This window comes from Halichondria panicea, chromosome 2, assembly GCF_963675165.1.
Source record: "Halichondria panicea chromosome 2, odHalPani1.1, whole genome shotgun sequence".
Lineage (NCBI taxonomy): Eukaryota > Metazoa > Porifera > Demospongiae > Suberitida > Halichondriidae > Halichondria > Halichondria panicea.
In genome coordinates this window covers 7,545,670-7,561,899 of record NC_087378.1, presented here as the reverse complement: position 1 = coordinate 7,561,899, position 16,230 = coordinate 7,545,670, and the positions used below count along the sequence as shown (strand labels likewise).

The following is a 16,230-nucleotide window of genomic DNA, read 5'->3' as shown; positions in this document are numbered from 1 at the left end:
GGCTTTAAGAGCAAAGCAGGACAAGGACAAGCAACACATTGAGCAACTCACTGCTGAGCGTCTCAAACTAATCAACATACTTGAGGACATGCAGACAGTAGTCCAGAACAATGAGGAGTGACAAATTAGAGTCATTGCATCATACATATAATACCAATACAGAATGGTACATGAACTTAACATCATAAACGCGGTTACGGTACATAAATTTAACATACATAATACATACATAATAATTAACATACATATAAGTGTAGATGAATCATAAATGGGGAACTCGAACAATTTCGGGAAAGTTCTGAACTTCATCCTTTGTATATTCATCCAGTTTCTTGTAAACTGCTGACGGTCCTTCTAATACCTTGTAAATGTTCAGGGCATATGGATGGTCCTGTAATAATGGAAACAATCAGTGGTTGAGTGTTTACTGTACATTCTAGAGTCCTGACATGCTTACACTGTCAGGAAAAAGATGTAGCCGTCTCATTCTTTTTTTGCGAAGATTGTTTTTTGGCAGCATTCCATTGACTGCTTTCCTGAGTGCTTGTGTTGCGTCCTTCTCATGCAACCTCCAAGCTGCCACTTCTTTTAGCCCACCTGGATAGCTAGAGGAAAAAATCGGCTAACATACACACCTTACTACTTATTAGGGAGGTGTGCGTGTGCGTGTGTGTGTGTGTGTGTGTAAGATTGGAGGCAGTAGATAAGTCAACGACATAAAGTCAATAAGTATGATTTCTTACCCTGTGTGGTGCCTGAAGAGTTTATCTTTCCACTTGTTTCCAGTGTACACAATGTCTCTTGTATTGATAATAACCACATTATCACCCATGTCAACTGTGGGGAGCAAAACACAATCTCAGCGCTCGATAGCATGCTTTCACATGAATACCTGCTGGGTGGTAGATCGGCTTCGTTTTGCCTTGCAATAGTAGAGAGACCATTGAGCCCAACCTCCCGACTACTTGCCCACGAGCGTCTATCAAGTACCACAACCGGGTATGGGTAGCAATGCTCTGATAAATATAGGAGGAGGCAAGAACAAAGAGGTCACCATAATCCAATCAGGCCTATTAGACTGAGTATTAAGAGTGTAGTAAACTACCTGGCTCAACTTGCTAGCCATGGTTGATCAGTCCTCCTGTACTGTGCTGGGAGACTTCTGTGGACCATGTGCCTCACTCTATAATGCAAATCATTCTGCTGCAACCTTTACCCAGACTGCACTGCTAAACTAGAAAAAACCGTAGATTTACCGGACTGATATCAATATGACATGATGAAGATGTATACTGCACTGTGCAGTAGTCTCGCGAACAGCCGTGCAGTACAGACAACTAGCTAGCCTCTTTCAAGTAAGTAAGTTTTCGGTATACCAAGTTTTCAATATTAAACGTACCCCTGTAATAATACCAACAAAATGTGTTTACACATGACATAATCATTATTTCTACCCACTCAGACGATAATTCCTAATTCGTTAAGATTTACATCTTTAATCGATCGCTAGCGCTACGGGGCTCGTTGCATGTTAATGTTGTGACATGCATTGTTTATTTTCATTCAACATCCAGTGGAAGTTATTGTTATGGGTAATGTTTAGGAAATGAGTAATTATAGTACATCCCTATATAGCTACCTTTCACCATGTGGAAATGAAATGCTTGCTATGCTTACCTTGGTGTAGGGGCTGGACCTCTACTGCATACAATGTGTAAATGTAAAATGCATATTTTCCCCATTATACATGTCGTGCATAGTTAACGACATCAGGTAACATGTTCTACCTACTCACCAGCCAACCTGGAACCATCTACCGTCTGTTGTTGCATTCAGGCTTCTTAGAATGTTCATTGTTGCTATGCAATGGAAAGAGTCCGCCGATTATTTACTTCAACGGCTAAAATGAATCATCTTATACTAATGAGGTTTAAGAGTTGGTATATAAGCACTGACGTTATAGGCTCAATCCATCAACTCATCAGCAAGCCAACAATTCAGCAACAGCTAAAACAAAATCTCATCCTTCAAACTACTTACCAAAAGAAAATGAATTCCAACACAATCCTCATCCTCAATGTCACCGTCATCTTGGGCCTGGCATACCTGCTTGCATCAGCAACACCTATACCTAGAGCACCTAGACAGGCATCTACGTCAACACCTATACCTACAGATGCACCTACATGTCAGGATGCTGCGCCGGTAAGTAATCTAATTCTCTCTTCTTTAAATTGAATTGTCATAATTATACATACGTATAATAATCAATGTGTAGCTGCGTTGATCATTTTCTTATCCTCTCTGCAGAAAAATTGCTCTGCAGAAGATGCGAATATTAAAATCATGTGCGATGCTGTCTTCTACCGGGACTTGATCAGTAGCTCCGGCGATTATGAAGCTATGAGCGAATACCTTGACACACTTCTTGTTCTTATTATGGAGAAAGTAAGTTCTTGCTATTCTATTTGAGGCGTGTATGTATAAGAGTCACTGCAAGAATGTACAGAGCAACAAAACTATTTACATAGCTTGACCATTGCTATAGTAGCGTGGGTGCAGTAAAGACGTCTCAGTGCATGTACTCATTATTTATCATGCTACCTCTCTATTCTATGCAGCAATTCCAAAAGTTTGATTGCCTATGTGATAAAGATCTCGATGGCTTCAGGCAAGAGTGCCTCAAACTTTTCTATCCCACCAGCTGCAACTGAGACTATACCCATAACATTTTCAACAACCACCATTACTTGAACATTTTTAAACCTCCAAACCACCATCATTTTTAATTTAAACTGCCAAACCACCGGTTACTTTTTAATTTGTAGTCACCAAGTCATGTACACGTACAATCATGCAAATTGTCATTAAAACATTGTATCAAATTGAAAATGAATTTTCCACTTATATATACATGTAGTATAACTATATACTATATAACTGCAGTCGTAATTACAAGTGTATATATATATATACGTCTATCATTATAAAGTCCATCATTCTCAACTCATTAAACCATAATTATGTCAGCTATATTAAATAACTATAATGTACATGTACATAGAAAGATTAATATAAGTATTAACTAGCTTATAATATCTTAGTTTACTACTTTCCCTATTGCTTCAACTTGAAATCCTATTTTGACCAGTTTCTCATGATCCAAAATCAGCCTTCCATCGAAAACAAAAGCAGGTTTGTTCATACCATCATAGATACGTTGGTAGTCGAGGGAAACAAACTCGTCCCATTCGGTGCAAACCACGAGTGCATGAGCACCTTCTAACGCTGCATACGGCTCACTCGCGATCGACACACATTTCTCAAATTTCGTGGGGTCGGGTAGAATCGAGGGGTCAGTGAGATCCGTCTTTATCTGCTCATGCTCGACTTTCGGATCGTATATTACAATTTGAGCGTTTTCTTCAAGCAGATGCTTACAGATATGAATACTTGAGCTCTCCCGAGTGTCACCTGTGTTTTTCTTGTACGAGAACCCCAAAATGACAATCTTTTTCCCCCTCACTGTCTGAAACAATCGCTCAACAATTTTCCCGGCAAATCTCTTTCTCTGATAGTCGTTGATGGCTATGACTTGGTACCAGTAATCAGCCACTTCGGGAAGATGAAGCACTTCACAGAGATATACCAAATTGAGCACATCCTTTTGAAAACACGAGCCTCCAAATCCGACACTGGCTTTCAAGAACTTGTTTCCAATTCGAGAGTCCTGACCGACAGCACTCGCCACCTCCTCCACATTAGCTCCAGTTGCCTCACACACAGCACTGATTGCATTGATGCTAGATATCCTCTGGGCTAAGAACGCATTGGCAGCCAATTTTGATAGCTCACTCGACCAGGTATTCATTGTAATGACTTTCTCTTTGGGCACCCAATGTTCATATACGGCACTAAGCTCGGCAATCGCCCTGTGGCCGGCCTCGGATTTATCTCCACCAATCAGAACACGGTCGGGATGTAACAGATCTTTCACAGCTGTTCCTTCGGCTAGGAATTCCGGATTTGAGAGAACACTCATTGCAAATTGAGGGCAAAGGTGATTCATAATTTTAACAATACTCTCGGCAGATTTCACTGGGACTGTACTTTTTTCAACAATGATTTTTGACTCTTTAGCAACTTCAGCAATCTTCCTGGCAGCGGACTCAATGTGCGTCAAATCAGGGGCTTTTCCTTTCCCCTGACCAAAGGTCTTAGTGGGTGTGTTCACACATATAAAGATGAGCTCGGACTTGAGAATCGCCGATTCAACATCAGTAGAGAAGTGAAGATTTCGACCGCGAACCTCCTTGACAATGTCTAGAAGTCCAGGTTCGTAAATCGGGAGATTTTTCGAATTCCAGGCATCGATACGTTGTTGACTCAGATCCACAACAGTGACTTGAATGTCGGGACATTTGTACGCAATCACACTACAAGATGGTCCACCAACATACCCTGCCCCAATACAGCATATGTTTTTCACAGGCATGACAGTCGTTAACCGTGCTGGGGACTCTGAAGGGAAAACAATGTACATGGTTGTGTGGTGACAACAAAACAATGTGTCATTATATTAAGTACGTGACTTAAGTGCATACATTTACAATGAATATGGCATATGGCACTCACTATATATTGATATTGATAGATACCTAGCAGCTTGGTGCAAATGTGACAAGAGAGGGGAGTAGCAGTGTAGATCGTATGATTGTATCTATGGGAGCGGTGTGGTCAATGGGGAATTTCTCGGGTAGGGTAGCCGCGCCTAATGCGCATGCACACACACAACCTCGTGGTGCCAAAGAATCACTTATCCAAGATGGCTACAGGTGGTGGTATCCCCGGCTTGTTCGACTCTCAATCCCAAGAGCCCAACCATAGGGCCCCTCCTCAACCCCTACCCTCAACGGGCAGTGGCAGCGGGAACACACTAGAAGAGCTTATGGCAGAGAAAGGTTCACTGGGCCCAAACTTTGCGCACTCACTCAGACTATTGAATGAAGGTATATAAATGGCTGGAAATATTACTACTACCATTATTGTTTCTATCGATGCCTAGTTGAATTTTATTGTGTGTATTTTTTACGCAGAAATTACCAACGTGAAGAGTTCAGGAAAGAACATGGGGAAAGGGTATTACATGCGAAATGGTAATAGTCCTCAGGTGGAACGCATCTATGTACCTATGGAGCTTCAAAAAGAAGTGAGTTTGCCCTTTTGCTCCTGCACATGATAAGTAAATGTGACTCTGCAATAATAATTAATGTCTTTGGTAGTAATTATATTAATTCCATGTACATACATACTTTCGGTTTCCTCAGTAACTATGTCTTCTGGGAAATCGTTGTTAATTGAAAAATTAATTACAATGTCTTTTTTCCACAGCACAATATGGTGGGTCGCCTCCTGGGGCCTAAGGGCATGACCTTAAAGGCTATACAGACAGAGTCTCGCACCCGAATAAGCATCCTGGGTCGAGGGTCCATCAAAGATCGGAAGAGAGAAGAGGAGCTAAGGAATTCAAACGAGCCCATGTACGAGCACCTCAAGGATGACCTCCACATACAGATAGAGGCCATGCCTCCCTTTGCTAACATGAAGCTAGCTGCTGGAGTGTCTGAGATCGACAAAATGCTTATACCACCTGTGAGAATAATCTCAGCTGTAATCTCGAATTTTCGCCCACTAATTTTGTTACTTATCATGTACTTAAAAGGTTTCCTATTTCGACTTGCCCGTATTAAAATGCTAGCTCATACGTAATGTGGTGCATATGATGTGAACTCATTTCCTTGACTGGTGACTTGAAAGTCAAGACACTAAGTGGGAACCTATATTCAAGTCTCTGAGCATCCAATAGTTATACATTCACAGTGCAAAACTGGCGACCCTAACTTTGCTATGTATTATGATTTTTGCTCCTACAGGTACCTGGTCAACCGGACACACTGTTGGCCCGCTACCTTGATCCACGTATAATTGAAGGTTATTCGAATGCCGGTGGTGGGCCACCGCGCATGTCAACGCCAGGCTCTACCCATCGTGGACGTGGTAGAGGCAGTCTCATGCCCTCACCTGGTGGTCGGGGCAGGGGACGGGGTGGTCCCAGGAGAGGGGGACCTTCGTAAGTACCTAGAAAGAGAGAGAGTAGAAATCTTAGTATGCTCTTCCTGTTGGTCAACAGCTAGGAATTTTAACGGTTATTGCATGATGTTCGGTAATCCTGTATGTTACTAATTGGCCTGAAGTTCTGCTGTGTGGGCAGAGTTTGTAAACAGTACATATGCCAGGGTAAGAGTGAGTGGGGGGGGGGGGGGGAGAGAGAAGGTTTGGCATGCCACAAATGTTTGGCTACCCCCTATTACGGGCACAGTAGATCTAGTTACATATTGCACATCATAGACAGTACTCATGTGATGATGTGATGATGTCATTATTATACAAATATTTGGGGGGAGGGGAGAAAGGTTCACCCCTGCTCCCTCCCCCACTAGATAAAACCCTGTATGCGTGCAACAGAATCAAAACAAAATGCACGAGTACTACGCAAATGGGGAAAAACAGTAATTTGGCCTCTACTGTACTTTTAAGCCCTGCTGTGTGGGCGTAGAGTTTGCAAACAGTACAAGTATCACAGCACATGATAATTAATGCACATGTCTTCAATTAAGTGAATAATAATTATTAGGTAATTGTTATTTGTGTGCTATAATTAGGTGATTATATTACCACCTGTGTTGCGCCCAGGTTTGACTCTTCCCGTGCTGGTGGGCGGGGTGGTGGCCGAGGGGGTCATGGTCAGTCTGGAGGGGGGCGCTCCATGGGCGACCCTTACAGTGATGGGTGAGTCAACAGGATGCTTAAACAAGAGTGTATAATTATGAAGTTCCCTTTTGTATCAACATTGTCCATTTGTCCTTTGCATAACTCGATATATTTATGGACCATTTTTCCATAATTATGTACAAGTCGTTATGGGGAGGGGGGTGTTCTGTCAACCTTGTGGGTTCTTATCTCTTATCTAAGTTCAAAGTGTGTCTTTTTTTCTGTATAGTGGTGGTTGGAGAGAGCCCCGGGAAGAAGCAAGGTACTGGTCAATTTCCGTGCATGCCTTGTAAACTCCCTAGGGCTAAAATCTGTTAGTCAAACGTACATAGAATGCAAGATGTATGTCGCTTACTGGATTAGAGTGCTCGATATTATTTTGGGGGGTTTGGATTAATTTATGTTTTCCCCCAGCCGGCTTCCTGCGGGAGATGATTTTGGACGTGAGAACAGAGAGCGGCCACCATACAGAGAGGAGAGGCGGAGTGCTGACTTCGGGCGCGCCCCCTCTGATGGCTACTCTGGTGATCCTGATCCCTACTACAGTTTTGCCGATAAGCCGCCACCCAGAAGTGGCCAGTATGGAGGACGAGATAGTTTAGGAACTGTCGACTACCATCATGGTAAGTATGGGTGGAGCATGTTACGAATTGGTTTGTCCAAATCATGTTTTAGGTTTATGGCATTTCTTGCTGTTGGTAAAACTGTACATGTATGTTTGTGCGTGTTGGGAGATTAACTGTAGTGCTGAAAATGCAACAAAAGTGCCTTGTATCTGTCACAGCATTGAATATCGTAGGAGCCTCTTATTTTTTTATTGGCTTAGAGGTGGTTGAGGCAGATGCTTAGTTCTGCTTCTCTCTGCTGGTTAGTGTTTTACTAGCTCAGCAGGGAATTCCCCTCACAAGGCCACACAGCAATGAACTGTTGTACATAGTCCACTCGTGAGCCTCACTCTTGCGTGTGGCTCCATGCACTCAGACATTATTAGGGTTAGGTTTGGTTCGCTTAGGTTGTATAGTTACTGTTCATTACATGTATGTATGCAACAGTGTTTCGCACAAATCAGATAGGCAGGTCAGAATGACCACTCGGGTATTTGGCGAGATTGACAGAAAGGAAACTACCTAGTTACATAGTTTACACATCAGGATTACAGCATTTGTTATTGTTACTAGCCACTAGCCTTATTGTACTGCAGTTGCAGAATCTTTGCAACACACGAGTAAAAAAAAAACGTCAAGTGTTACACATTCCTTATGTGGACATTTTGACTGTTTTGCTACTTTAGTGTAGGAGCGCATTTTCCATATAAGGAAGCACAGCTCTCAGCACTGTTATTCATGTGTTGCAAAAATCTGCAACAGCTCCTCTCTTGTAATTGTAACCACTAGCAACATTTTTCTATTGTCTTTTGTTAAAGGCTACGGTATCAGTATCTGTTGAGGTACTGTAATTCAAAACACACAGAGGTGTAGGAAATGTATTTTAAACTCCCCCCTCCTCCCTTCCCCCTACAGGCTCTAGCAGTGACTGGAAGTCCCCTCGTCCTAGCAGTCGCAGGGAGGGAGCTCGACACCACCCTTACTCTCAGGGCCCCTCCGCTGGACACTACTGAGCAGCTGTAAATCATGTGATGTAATATTTATGGCATGTATTTCGCTACTGAATGGATGCATGGGTTTGTCCCTACTAAATGATTCGGTCACTCTTGAGGAATAGTAATGCTCCACCGTATTTTTTAACAGATGCAATAATCATGGAAATTAACAAACGAATAATGCATACTTGCATATTGCTAAAACCTTGAAAGTGACTTTCTCTCTTGTTTGACAGTTGGCAAGTGGAGAGAGTCCATGTTGGAAATTTGTTCGCTCAAAAGGCATAATTATAATTAGTAAAATAATAATTATAGACATCAATTAATTGCCGATTAGCTAAAAGATGTACTGTACTGTTTCCGTATAATTATGTCGTGTAAAATAATGGTCCCTCTACCCTCTGATTTTACGTGACTGAAGACTCTCAAAACAAATCGGTAGTAACAATAATTGCAACTATCTCTCTCACTCTCTCTAATAGCAACTATCTCTCTCACTCTCTCTGCCAAACAATGTTCACAGGAAACACAAACACAACAATGCAGACAAAATGAAACCAAGAAAAGTAAAACCCTGTCAAGACTCTAGCTGTGTCTTACTGTGAACAAACTCAAAAAAGCCCCCCAAAAAATGTCTACTATTCTAGTAATGTCTATTGAAACTTTGTATGTTATTCGCCACTCTTGAAAGTTATTTATCCCTATAATGTGTTTGTGTAGCTCTCACAAGACACAAATAACTTAATTAAAAACAGAAACGACACTTGTTGTCCGTTAATAGTGCATAATAGTTTGTATATACGATACCATTTCAGTTTCATTCGTTTTGCAAATAAATATTAATTTGTATATAGTAAATAAACACAATGTCTAAAGAGTGCAAGTTTTAAGAAGGCTAAAAGTTAGTAGTACCCTCGAGTACTTTGTCCATTTGAGAGTCTATATCGTGTAAAAACTTGTCAATGTCGGCAACGTGTCCCCGGCGACCACTTCCTCGTTTGTTGCCTCCACTCTGTTTCGAGGCAGCAGCTGCTGTTGGCTGTGTAATGGGCCTCGTCTCCGTGGCTACTGGTTCCAAATCATTGTCCCATAGATAACTCTCGAATGCCTCTTTGTCTTCCTCAGGTATAAACGGATTCATCCCTATATATAATTATAAACAGCATGACATTGTATGTGTGTGGTGAACTCATTCACGAAGTAAGTTTAAACAGTGTTTGTGTGAACAGACAAGTAATTTGTTAGCCCTGTAGTATATAGAGGAAGTGCAACAAAGTTAGTTTCAGTATTCACTCACTGGTGGGCTCATTTCCTATCACATGTTTATCCTATTTATCAATTAATCACGCTTAGGGACATGTGTGTACCTGGAATGAGAAACTTCCTCTTGTCTCCATAAAGATTGCGTAGTTTGGGCAGAAACTCTCCCACTGGTAAGTTGTCTCGATAACGCTTGAGTAGGTTGGCAAATTCCCCCAGTTCTTTGAAGTCTAGTAGCTTGTGTAGCTGCATGTGTGAAAGATGATTATAGTTGTCAAAACATTACAAATTGTTTTCATTTGTTCCGTATATACAGATAACTGGACAATGACTAAAGGAATAAAAGTCAATGGAGCCTAATAGGACAAAATAACTTCAACGAACCGATTAGCATGTCATTGTACATATAATTATACATGTACGCTGGTTTGTTTTTTTTGTTGCTATTGTACAATGCAATTTCCTGTAAGGGATAAGTTTCTGAATTACTTCTAGTGAGTAACATGAATTACATGATGTGTCAAACCTCGAGAAATTACCCTATGATTATAATGAACTCACTCTCTCCATGTACTCTTGCACAAGTTGCTCTGCTGACACATACTCTCCCCCACTCTCGCCTGCATGTTGTTAAGTGTACTATAGGTAACTAGGTACGAGAGATAGCTTGTGGAACAAATTAAAATTGGCGAGTTTCAGTATTGTATACAATGTACAGGGTTACTATAATAATTATTATGAACAATAGTTATGGTTCGGGGGGGGGGGGGGTTAGTGCATGTGAAAGACTTTAGGGGATAATTATTATAATGGGCCCTATATGAGTGTTACAATATATAGCAGGTTTCCCCGTGTACACACTTACTCTGCATTATTTGCTGCTTCCTGATGGGTGAGAGGGGGGCAGGTACGAGTATAGAGCCACGCCCCTTTTCTCCCATGTTGATGGACTCGCTAAAGTGCTCCATGGTGGCCTCCGTGTAGACCAGCTGAAATGCCTCCTGGAGAATGGTGCACATCTCCTCAGCATCTCCCTGTGTAGCGTGTGGGAGTAGCATTGAGAAATGTACTTTTTTTGGTACCTGTATTACTAGAATGTTTTGCGAGCATCAAACATATGCGAACTTTGCGGTGGTTGATCAATTTGCAACAATAAAATCCGCAAAACCTAAATTAGTACTAGTAAATACACACGATCCTTGCCAGAACGCAATAGTTACATCGCAAAGGGTCAAATTTTCTGCTGATTTGGCTCATTCGCAAAGGTTTTCACCAGCAAAATATTCTAGTAATACATGTACGATAATTAAGATCTACGTGCTTCGAAATTGAATTGTCTATACCCGACCTGATTTATTTTGCTAATTGAACGCCTCAATTTATTTTATTTTACAGCTATTTCTGAGGCTTCACTGCATATTCAATGAGCTCACCCTTTTGTCACAGCAGAGTACATAACAGGGACAGCACAGTCGAGAGGCATCACCAGCCTTGAGGAACACCAGGTGCTCATCATCATCATTCACGTAGCTGATGGACGCCACCTCGTGGATTGGAATACGATGAAGAAGCGTCTGCAAGAATTGTAACATATGTAAGCATTGTTGTCCCTAGCTAGCACGAGGGCTGCTATTCCTCCCACCCACTACACACACACACACACACTCACAAGGGCTGCTGCTCCTCCTGGTACAATACTCTTGATATAGATGCAGGCCATAATTATTTTATAGGCTACAAATGTTTTATTCAGTCTGATTATGCGCCCTCTGTTTATAATTATGCCATGCAGCCTCTAACTGTATTTGCATTGGTGTATAGGTGGAAAGCTTATAGAAAGAGCTCTTTCAGATGGCAAGTATTGCCTATAAAGTATTACCCCACATACCCCAGTTCGATCCTCTTTGGTGATTTTTATGTTGTACGCTGATAGTCGTATAGATACATCATTGTCTCTCCCCAGTACCCATGGCAACTGTCCGAGATTCTGAGAGGGGTGTGATTTTGAGTGTGGCTGAGTACATTTATGTTATGCAGACCCACCCTCTTTTCATCAAGATCCGCTAACAAGAACCCTCTGTTGGACATATCAGTTGACGTGGGAATATCTTCAAGCACTCCAATGTACTGCATGTAAGAAGGGAATTGTTATGGAACAATTTTGGTCAGAGGTCTGTCTTTATACTGCAATGGCCTTCAATGTACGCCCCAGGCATAAAGCAAAAATAGCATAACTTGAGAACAAATAGATCTACCTGACATCTCTTCTCTGCATAGCCCTCCAGAAGGTAGTCTGGGTTGGAGAGGAGGACAGACATCCTAGTCCCAGGCTCATAGCGGGACTTGGGTCTGTTTACAGGCTGTGTAAACAAACAACAAACACACATTTGGTTCAACCAGCCCCACCCATTTTTGTGTGCAGAGAGCTAGATTGCATGTTTGTGAAGGGGTTGCATGTTTTTTGTTTAATAGCACACACTCTTTACCTTTGCCCTGACTTTCTTGCTCTTCTCATTCATAGTTTATAGCTGCTGCTCGCTTGCTGCTGGTTTTCTTGATACTTTGGAGAAGCTAGAGGTATTATGTAATCATAGCAACTTGCAGCAAAAACAGGGGCGTGGCTGGTTAGTCTTGTAGTGAGCTCTTGAACTAAAATGCCTAAGAAAGGTAGCAAAGGCAAGCAGGCATCGTCTCCCGAGGAGCAGGCTTCCTCAGGTGCATCACTGCCTCAGGTCTGGCTACCTAATGAGGTGAGTAGATCTTGCTATAGATCTAATAGCCAATTGGTGATGTGAAAATGTGACACCTGCAAAATAGACATAGGCCGCCACTTAGCTACATAGCACTACATGTTAGTATGTACTCATGTGTGGTTGACATATTTAAAAAAAGACAGCTCAACACACGTATACGCTCAGGCAAATCATGGTATAATTATAGTGTTGATTGATAAGTCAAAAATACTTGTTAAATCGTAATTATGATGTTCATCCCAAGTATTCAACTATTTTCACAGCCTATGCCTGATGAGATGGACAGTCCAGTTCCCAACCTTCCCACTCCCTCACAAGATGAGCAGCAGCGCATGGCTGAGTTCTGGGCAGCTGAGGAGTCAAGAGAGCCAAGGACTTGGGAAAACGATCAAGAATTAGACTACTCGGAGATCGCAAAGAATAGAGGGGCAGCTGAACAGGATTTCAATAGCAGCAAAAACTCAGGTGCATGGCTAATGCTTTTTATATACTCCTGATTTATACGAAAAATAGATGGTCATTTGGGCCTGTGCTGACTACTCCTTACCTTTAGGTTGTTTATACCGCTATGCACAGTATAAATAATACTGCATGAATATACACGTATAGGTGCATGCTGGCCCTTTTCCGTGGAATTGAGTTGTGTTCTATGTATATTGTACAATAATCTACTCCTGCTTGTATAGATTTACTAAATAGTGACTTTCTTTATTTCACTCCAACAGTTGCTGTAGGTAATCCGGACCTGTTCAGCTACGCACAGAGCTCCCTGTTCATTGTGAAGTATCTGGGGCACATGCGAGATTCTCCACAAGACACCTCCTCTGACAACCAGATCAAAACATTAGCAGCAATCGATACAGCTCAGGTATGATGCACTCACAACCCCAACGTACCCTACCCCAATACAATGTACTACTCTATACCAAAAAATCGTTACTGCTTGGCTCCTTAAAACCTAATGATTACATATCTGACTGTACTATTTGCTGTTGCCCATTCCATTGAACAACAACTGTAACGTATAATTATGTTTTGTACAGTTAAATCTCATAATACACATGCACCTTACAGAGTTAAGTCTTAAAGCAATCCATCCCCCCCCCCCCCTCAGAAACAAGGCATACTTCCGTGGGTAACGAGTGAGGAGAACCAGAGAGCCCTCTCTCTCTCCAAGTACGGCATAAAGGTGACAGACATCAAGAAGCAGAGAGTTTATCAGCGACATCCTCTTCACTGGATTTCCAACATCACTTATTACGAGGACACGTACGGGAAGCACATGGTCGTACTAAGACAGAGCAATCCAGAGAGAGCGACTGGAGACCCTCAGGATCTGTTCATCTACGAGTGTGTTGAAGAGGTAAAGAGAAACTCTTTAAATGTATACTTTTGTAAGATCTGCAATACCTCAATTTGTCAGTACACATAATTATTATGTTAGTTGTAGAACCCAGCTTTTTGAACTTTACTCAAGTTATAGGCAGTGAAATGGTGATTGACTTGTTGTATTGTACCCCCATGCAGAGTCAAGCCAAGGACATTTGTCTGACTTTGGCTCAAGCATTTGAAGCAGTTTTCAACAAAATGAAACTAGTGCAAAACTTGCATAGCAGCACAGAACGTCAATAGACAAAACTAATAATAGAACAGCCACATTTTTTGTTGATTGTGTACAAAATATTTATGATATATTGTGTGTAAAGAGTTATTCGTCACTGTGTTCGTGATCTTTGTTTTTGTGCGGGTTATCAATCCAGTACAGGGGAGCCATGCCTATGGTGCAGCCAATGGCAATGCCAACACAGCGCCCCTGAAGGAACAGAATAACCATCAAGCATGTGAATATTTGCTTGTGTACAATGCAAATGTATATACAGTAGACTCTCGCTATTCCGGCTCTCTGAAATACAGCCACCTCGCTATATATTGCGGCCAAGCTGCACTGTCCCAAGAGTGACTAGATTAACGAGAGTCTACTTGTAGAATTATGGCTAGAGAGAAACCTCAACTCAAAACAAGCTTAGACTTGTAATCGCATCACTAGTCACATCATTATTTGAAGGGGCCTTTATACCTACCATCACAACTCTCGTTCAACAGGACAACGATACGCAATATGAAGATCACACAAGACAACAGTTAGTGTACTCACCAGTAAAATGGACCATCTCGATGACTTGTGCTTGAGTTGAGTAGATGAGAGTTTAGGATTTGGAATACCCAGTCGTAAGCAAGCGGCTTCCACCTGAAACAAAACGAAACATTTGCTAGTACCAACTCAAGTAAGTAAGTAACATTAATTGTAGTCACCTGGTCTGCCAAGCCGAGCCCTGCCAGATCAGAGATCATGTTTCCAAGGCCAGCAGCTGCCATTGTGGAGATACCTAGTGTCAGCCCCAGGGTCCAGTCTAGGTACTCACCCTACAGGTGCAAGATTCACTGTATCACTTCAACACAACTATATAAACACAAACTCAGTGAGAACGGAAATATCACATGTAACAAAACTTGCTTGATAATAACTCTCAACAGGAATACAAAATGTGAAAGCATGGCCAGTAGTGTATAGTGAATGGTGAATCTATCAAGATTAATACTATGAGGTAAAATGGTTTTCCCAACAAAAGTTGCAGTTATTATTATTTAGTTATACTCACCACTGTGATCATGATGACGTTGTCTAGGAAACCAAATCCAATGAACGGCAGAGCACTCTGATAGCACACTAAAAGAAGAGAGTCATACCAGGTATTGATGAGGCTAAAAGTTTCATGCAAGTAATGGGGTATGTAAAATGTATCTGTTGTAACCGACTGTCATGTGTACAATCGTCACATATTCATCTGCATGTAGCGGTAGTAACTTATTTACTTACATAATTTGAGCTGGTTTCTATTGGGTACTGCTACTCCGTGATCTGTGCGTGTGCGTATGGGAGGAATGTGTGTGTGCGTATGTGTATGGGAGGAATGTATGCGTATGTGTATGGGAGGAATGTGTGTGTGTGTATGTGTATGGGAGGAATGTATGCGTATGTGTATGGGGAGTAGTGTAATTACACATCTGTTGTTTTGTGTACGACACATCAGCCTAGTGTAAAGTTATTATAAAATCAGACTGAAAAAACTAGGAAAGGGGGTGATAAAACAACAACCTACAATGAATGGCATCTTCCGTTATATCAACATCGACCCTCGTTTCCTCAAGAGCTTTCTCTAGTGTGCTTTTCTGCACCACAGTCAAAGAGGCCACATACTGCTTAGCGTCTTCTAGATTAGATAGCTTTCCCCTTCGCGACGAGAGCAACGGTTTACTCACAGCAGCCAGGCTACAGGTACCAGTGTGCAGAGATCTTCTTCCCCTCTGCTGCACTTGTAGGACTATGGGTCCGGGTGATGTCATGGGATAAAACTGTCGAGTGTGGTATGTGTACTGGTGAGTTATATTCAACAACGGACCATTTCTCTGATTATCGCAATCTTTTCGGTCATCATTCGGTATATTGTTCAGAAGAGTTTTTGCATTTTGTGAGACTTGATGCTTTTGTTTGCATGTCAATTCTCCACTGATTCCAGCATTTCTGAGAGCTTGAGATAAAACGAGCCTTGAGGAATGAATGGATATAACTGCCATTTTGTCACTTCCACCAGAGGTAGCTGCAGGTACTTACGGGTTGTTGTCGATGTCCTCTAGCTAGCTAGCTAGCTCTAATAGTCTAGTATATATATAGCATGTATAGTCTAGGTATGTAGATTCATAGGCTATTTTTATTATGCTGGTCAG

At 41.7% G+C, this 16,230-nt stretch overlaps 6 protein-coding genes and 1 long non-coding RNA gene across 10 annotated transcripts; 3 read left to right on the top strand and 4 right to left on the bottom strand.

Annotated features, from left to right (window-relative positions):
• Window positions 1-111: 111 nt before the first annotated feature.
• Window positions 112-1,237, bottom strand: LOC135331617 (large ribosomal subunit protein uL13m-like). The gene is made up of 5 exons (XM_064526842.1): window positions 1,106-1,237; window positions 893-1,016; window positions 744-837; window positions 458-605; window positions 112-391 (listed from the first exon to the last, which is right to left on the bottom strand). Exons 1-5 carry the CDS (start codon window positions 1,124-1,126, stop codon window positions 263-265), a joined length of 516 nt encoding a protein of 171 aa, XP_064382912.1. The 5' UTR covers window positions 1,127-1,237; the 3' UTR covers window positions 112-262.
• On the top strand, window positions 1,231-2,909 carry LOC135331621 (uncharacterized). Its single transcript, XR_010393045.1, has 3 exons — window positions 1,231-2,205; window positions 2,311-2,448; window positions 2,622-2,909. It is a non-coding gene; the product is annotated as an uncharacterized LOC135331621 (long non-coding RNA).
• Window positions 2,910-3,006: 97 nt separating this feature from the next.
• On the bottom strand, window positions 3,007-4,746 carry LOC135331610 (UDP-glucose 6-dehydrogenase-like). Of its 2 annotated transcripts, none has more exons than XM_064526833.1 (2): window positions 4,659-4,746; window positions 3,007-4,521 (listed from the first exon to the last, which is right to left on the bottom strand). In XM_064526833.1, the coding sequence occupies exon 2, from the start codon at window positions 4,493-4,495 to the stop codon at window positions 3,101-3,103; it is 1,395 nt and encodes a 464-aa protein (XP_064382903.1). In that variant the 5' UTR covers window positions 4,496-4,521; window positions 4,659-4,746; the 3' UTR covers window positions 3,007-3,100. The 2 variants fall into 2 exon arrangements, with proteins under 2 accessions (XP_064382903.1, XP_064382904.1); XM_064526834.1 differs by lacking the exon at window positions 4,659-4,746 and adding an exon at window positions 4,636-4,654.
• A 28-nt stretch (window positions 4,747-4,774) lies between these two features.
• LOC135331611 (KH domain-containing, RNA-binding, signal transduction-associated protein 2-like) lies at window positions 4,775-10,199 on the top strand. Of its 3 annotated transcripts, XR_010393043.1 has the most exons (10): window positions 4,775-5,009; window positions 5,097-5,209; window positions 5,392-5,652; window positions 5,934-6,130; window positions 6,754-6,849; window positions 7,061-7,093; window positions 7,246-7,454; window positions 8,352-8,455; window positions 9,785-9,864; window positions 10,008-10,199. XR_010393043.1 is itself a non-coding variant. In XM_064526835.1 (9 exons), exons 1-8 carry the CDS (start codon window positions 4,781-4,783, stop codon window positions 8,447-8,449), a joined length of 1,236 nt encoding a protein of 411 aa, XP_064382905.1. In that variant the 5' UTR covers window positions 4,776-4,780; the 3' UTR covers window positions 8,450-8,455; window positions 8,955-9,280. The 3 variants fall into 3 exon arrangements, 2 of the variants coding, with proteins under 2 accessions (XP_064382906.1, XP_064382905.1); XM_064526835.1 differs by lacking the exons at window positions 9,785-9,864; window positions 10,008-10,199 and adding an exon at window positions 8,955-9,280 and having other exon boundaries at window positions 4,776-5,009; XM_064526836.1 differs by lacking the exons at window positions 7,061-7,093; window positions 9,785-9,864; window positions 10,008-10,199 and adding an exon at window positions 8,955-9,280.
• Window positions 9,327-12,312, bottom strand: LOC135331614 (cerebral cavernous malformations protein 2 homolog). Its single transcript, XM_064526838.1, has 9 exons — window positions 12,178-12,312; window positions 11,947-12,051; window positions 11,735-11,818; window positions 11,580-11,678; window positions 11,125-11,265; window positions 10,557-10,725; window positions 10,253-10,311; window positions 9,799-9,937; window positions 9,327-9,574 (listed from the first exon to the last, which is right to left on the bottom strand). The coding sequence occupies exons 1-9, from the start codon at window positions 12,208-12,210 to the stop codon at window positions 9,327-9,329; spliced, it is 1,077 nt and encodes a 358-aa protein (XP_064382908.1). The 5' UTR covers window positions 12,211-12,312.
• Window positions 12,300-14,165, top strand: LOC135331616 (uncharacterized). The gene is made up of 5 exons (XM_064526841.1): window positions 12,300-12,441; window positions 12,708-12,909; window positions 13,170-13,312; window positions 13,559-13,807; window positions 13,972-14,165. Exons 1-5 carry the CDS (start codon window positions 12,346-12,348, stop codon window positions 14,074-14,076), a joined length of 795 nt encoding a protein of 264 aa, XP_064382911.1. The 5' UTR covers window positions 12,300-12,345; the 3' UTR covers window positions 14,077-14,165.
• Window positions 14,017-16,227, bottom strand: LOC135331615 (transmembrane protein 65-like). The gene is made up of 6 exons (XM_064526839.1): window positions 15,606-16,227; window positions 15,323-15,364; window positions 15,105-15,172; window positions 14,758-14,868; window positions 14,600-14,692; window positions 14,017-14,257 (listed from the first exon to the last, which is right to left on the bottom strand). Exons 1-6 carry the CDS (start codon window positions 16,078-16,080, stop codon window positions 14,153-14,155), a joined length of 894 nt encoding a protein of 297 aa, XP_064382909.1. The 5' UTR covers window positions 16,081-16,227; the 3' UTR covers window positions 14,017-14,152.
• Window positions 16,228-16,230: the final 3 nt, after the last annotated feature.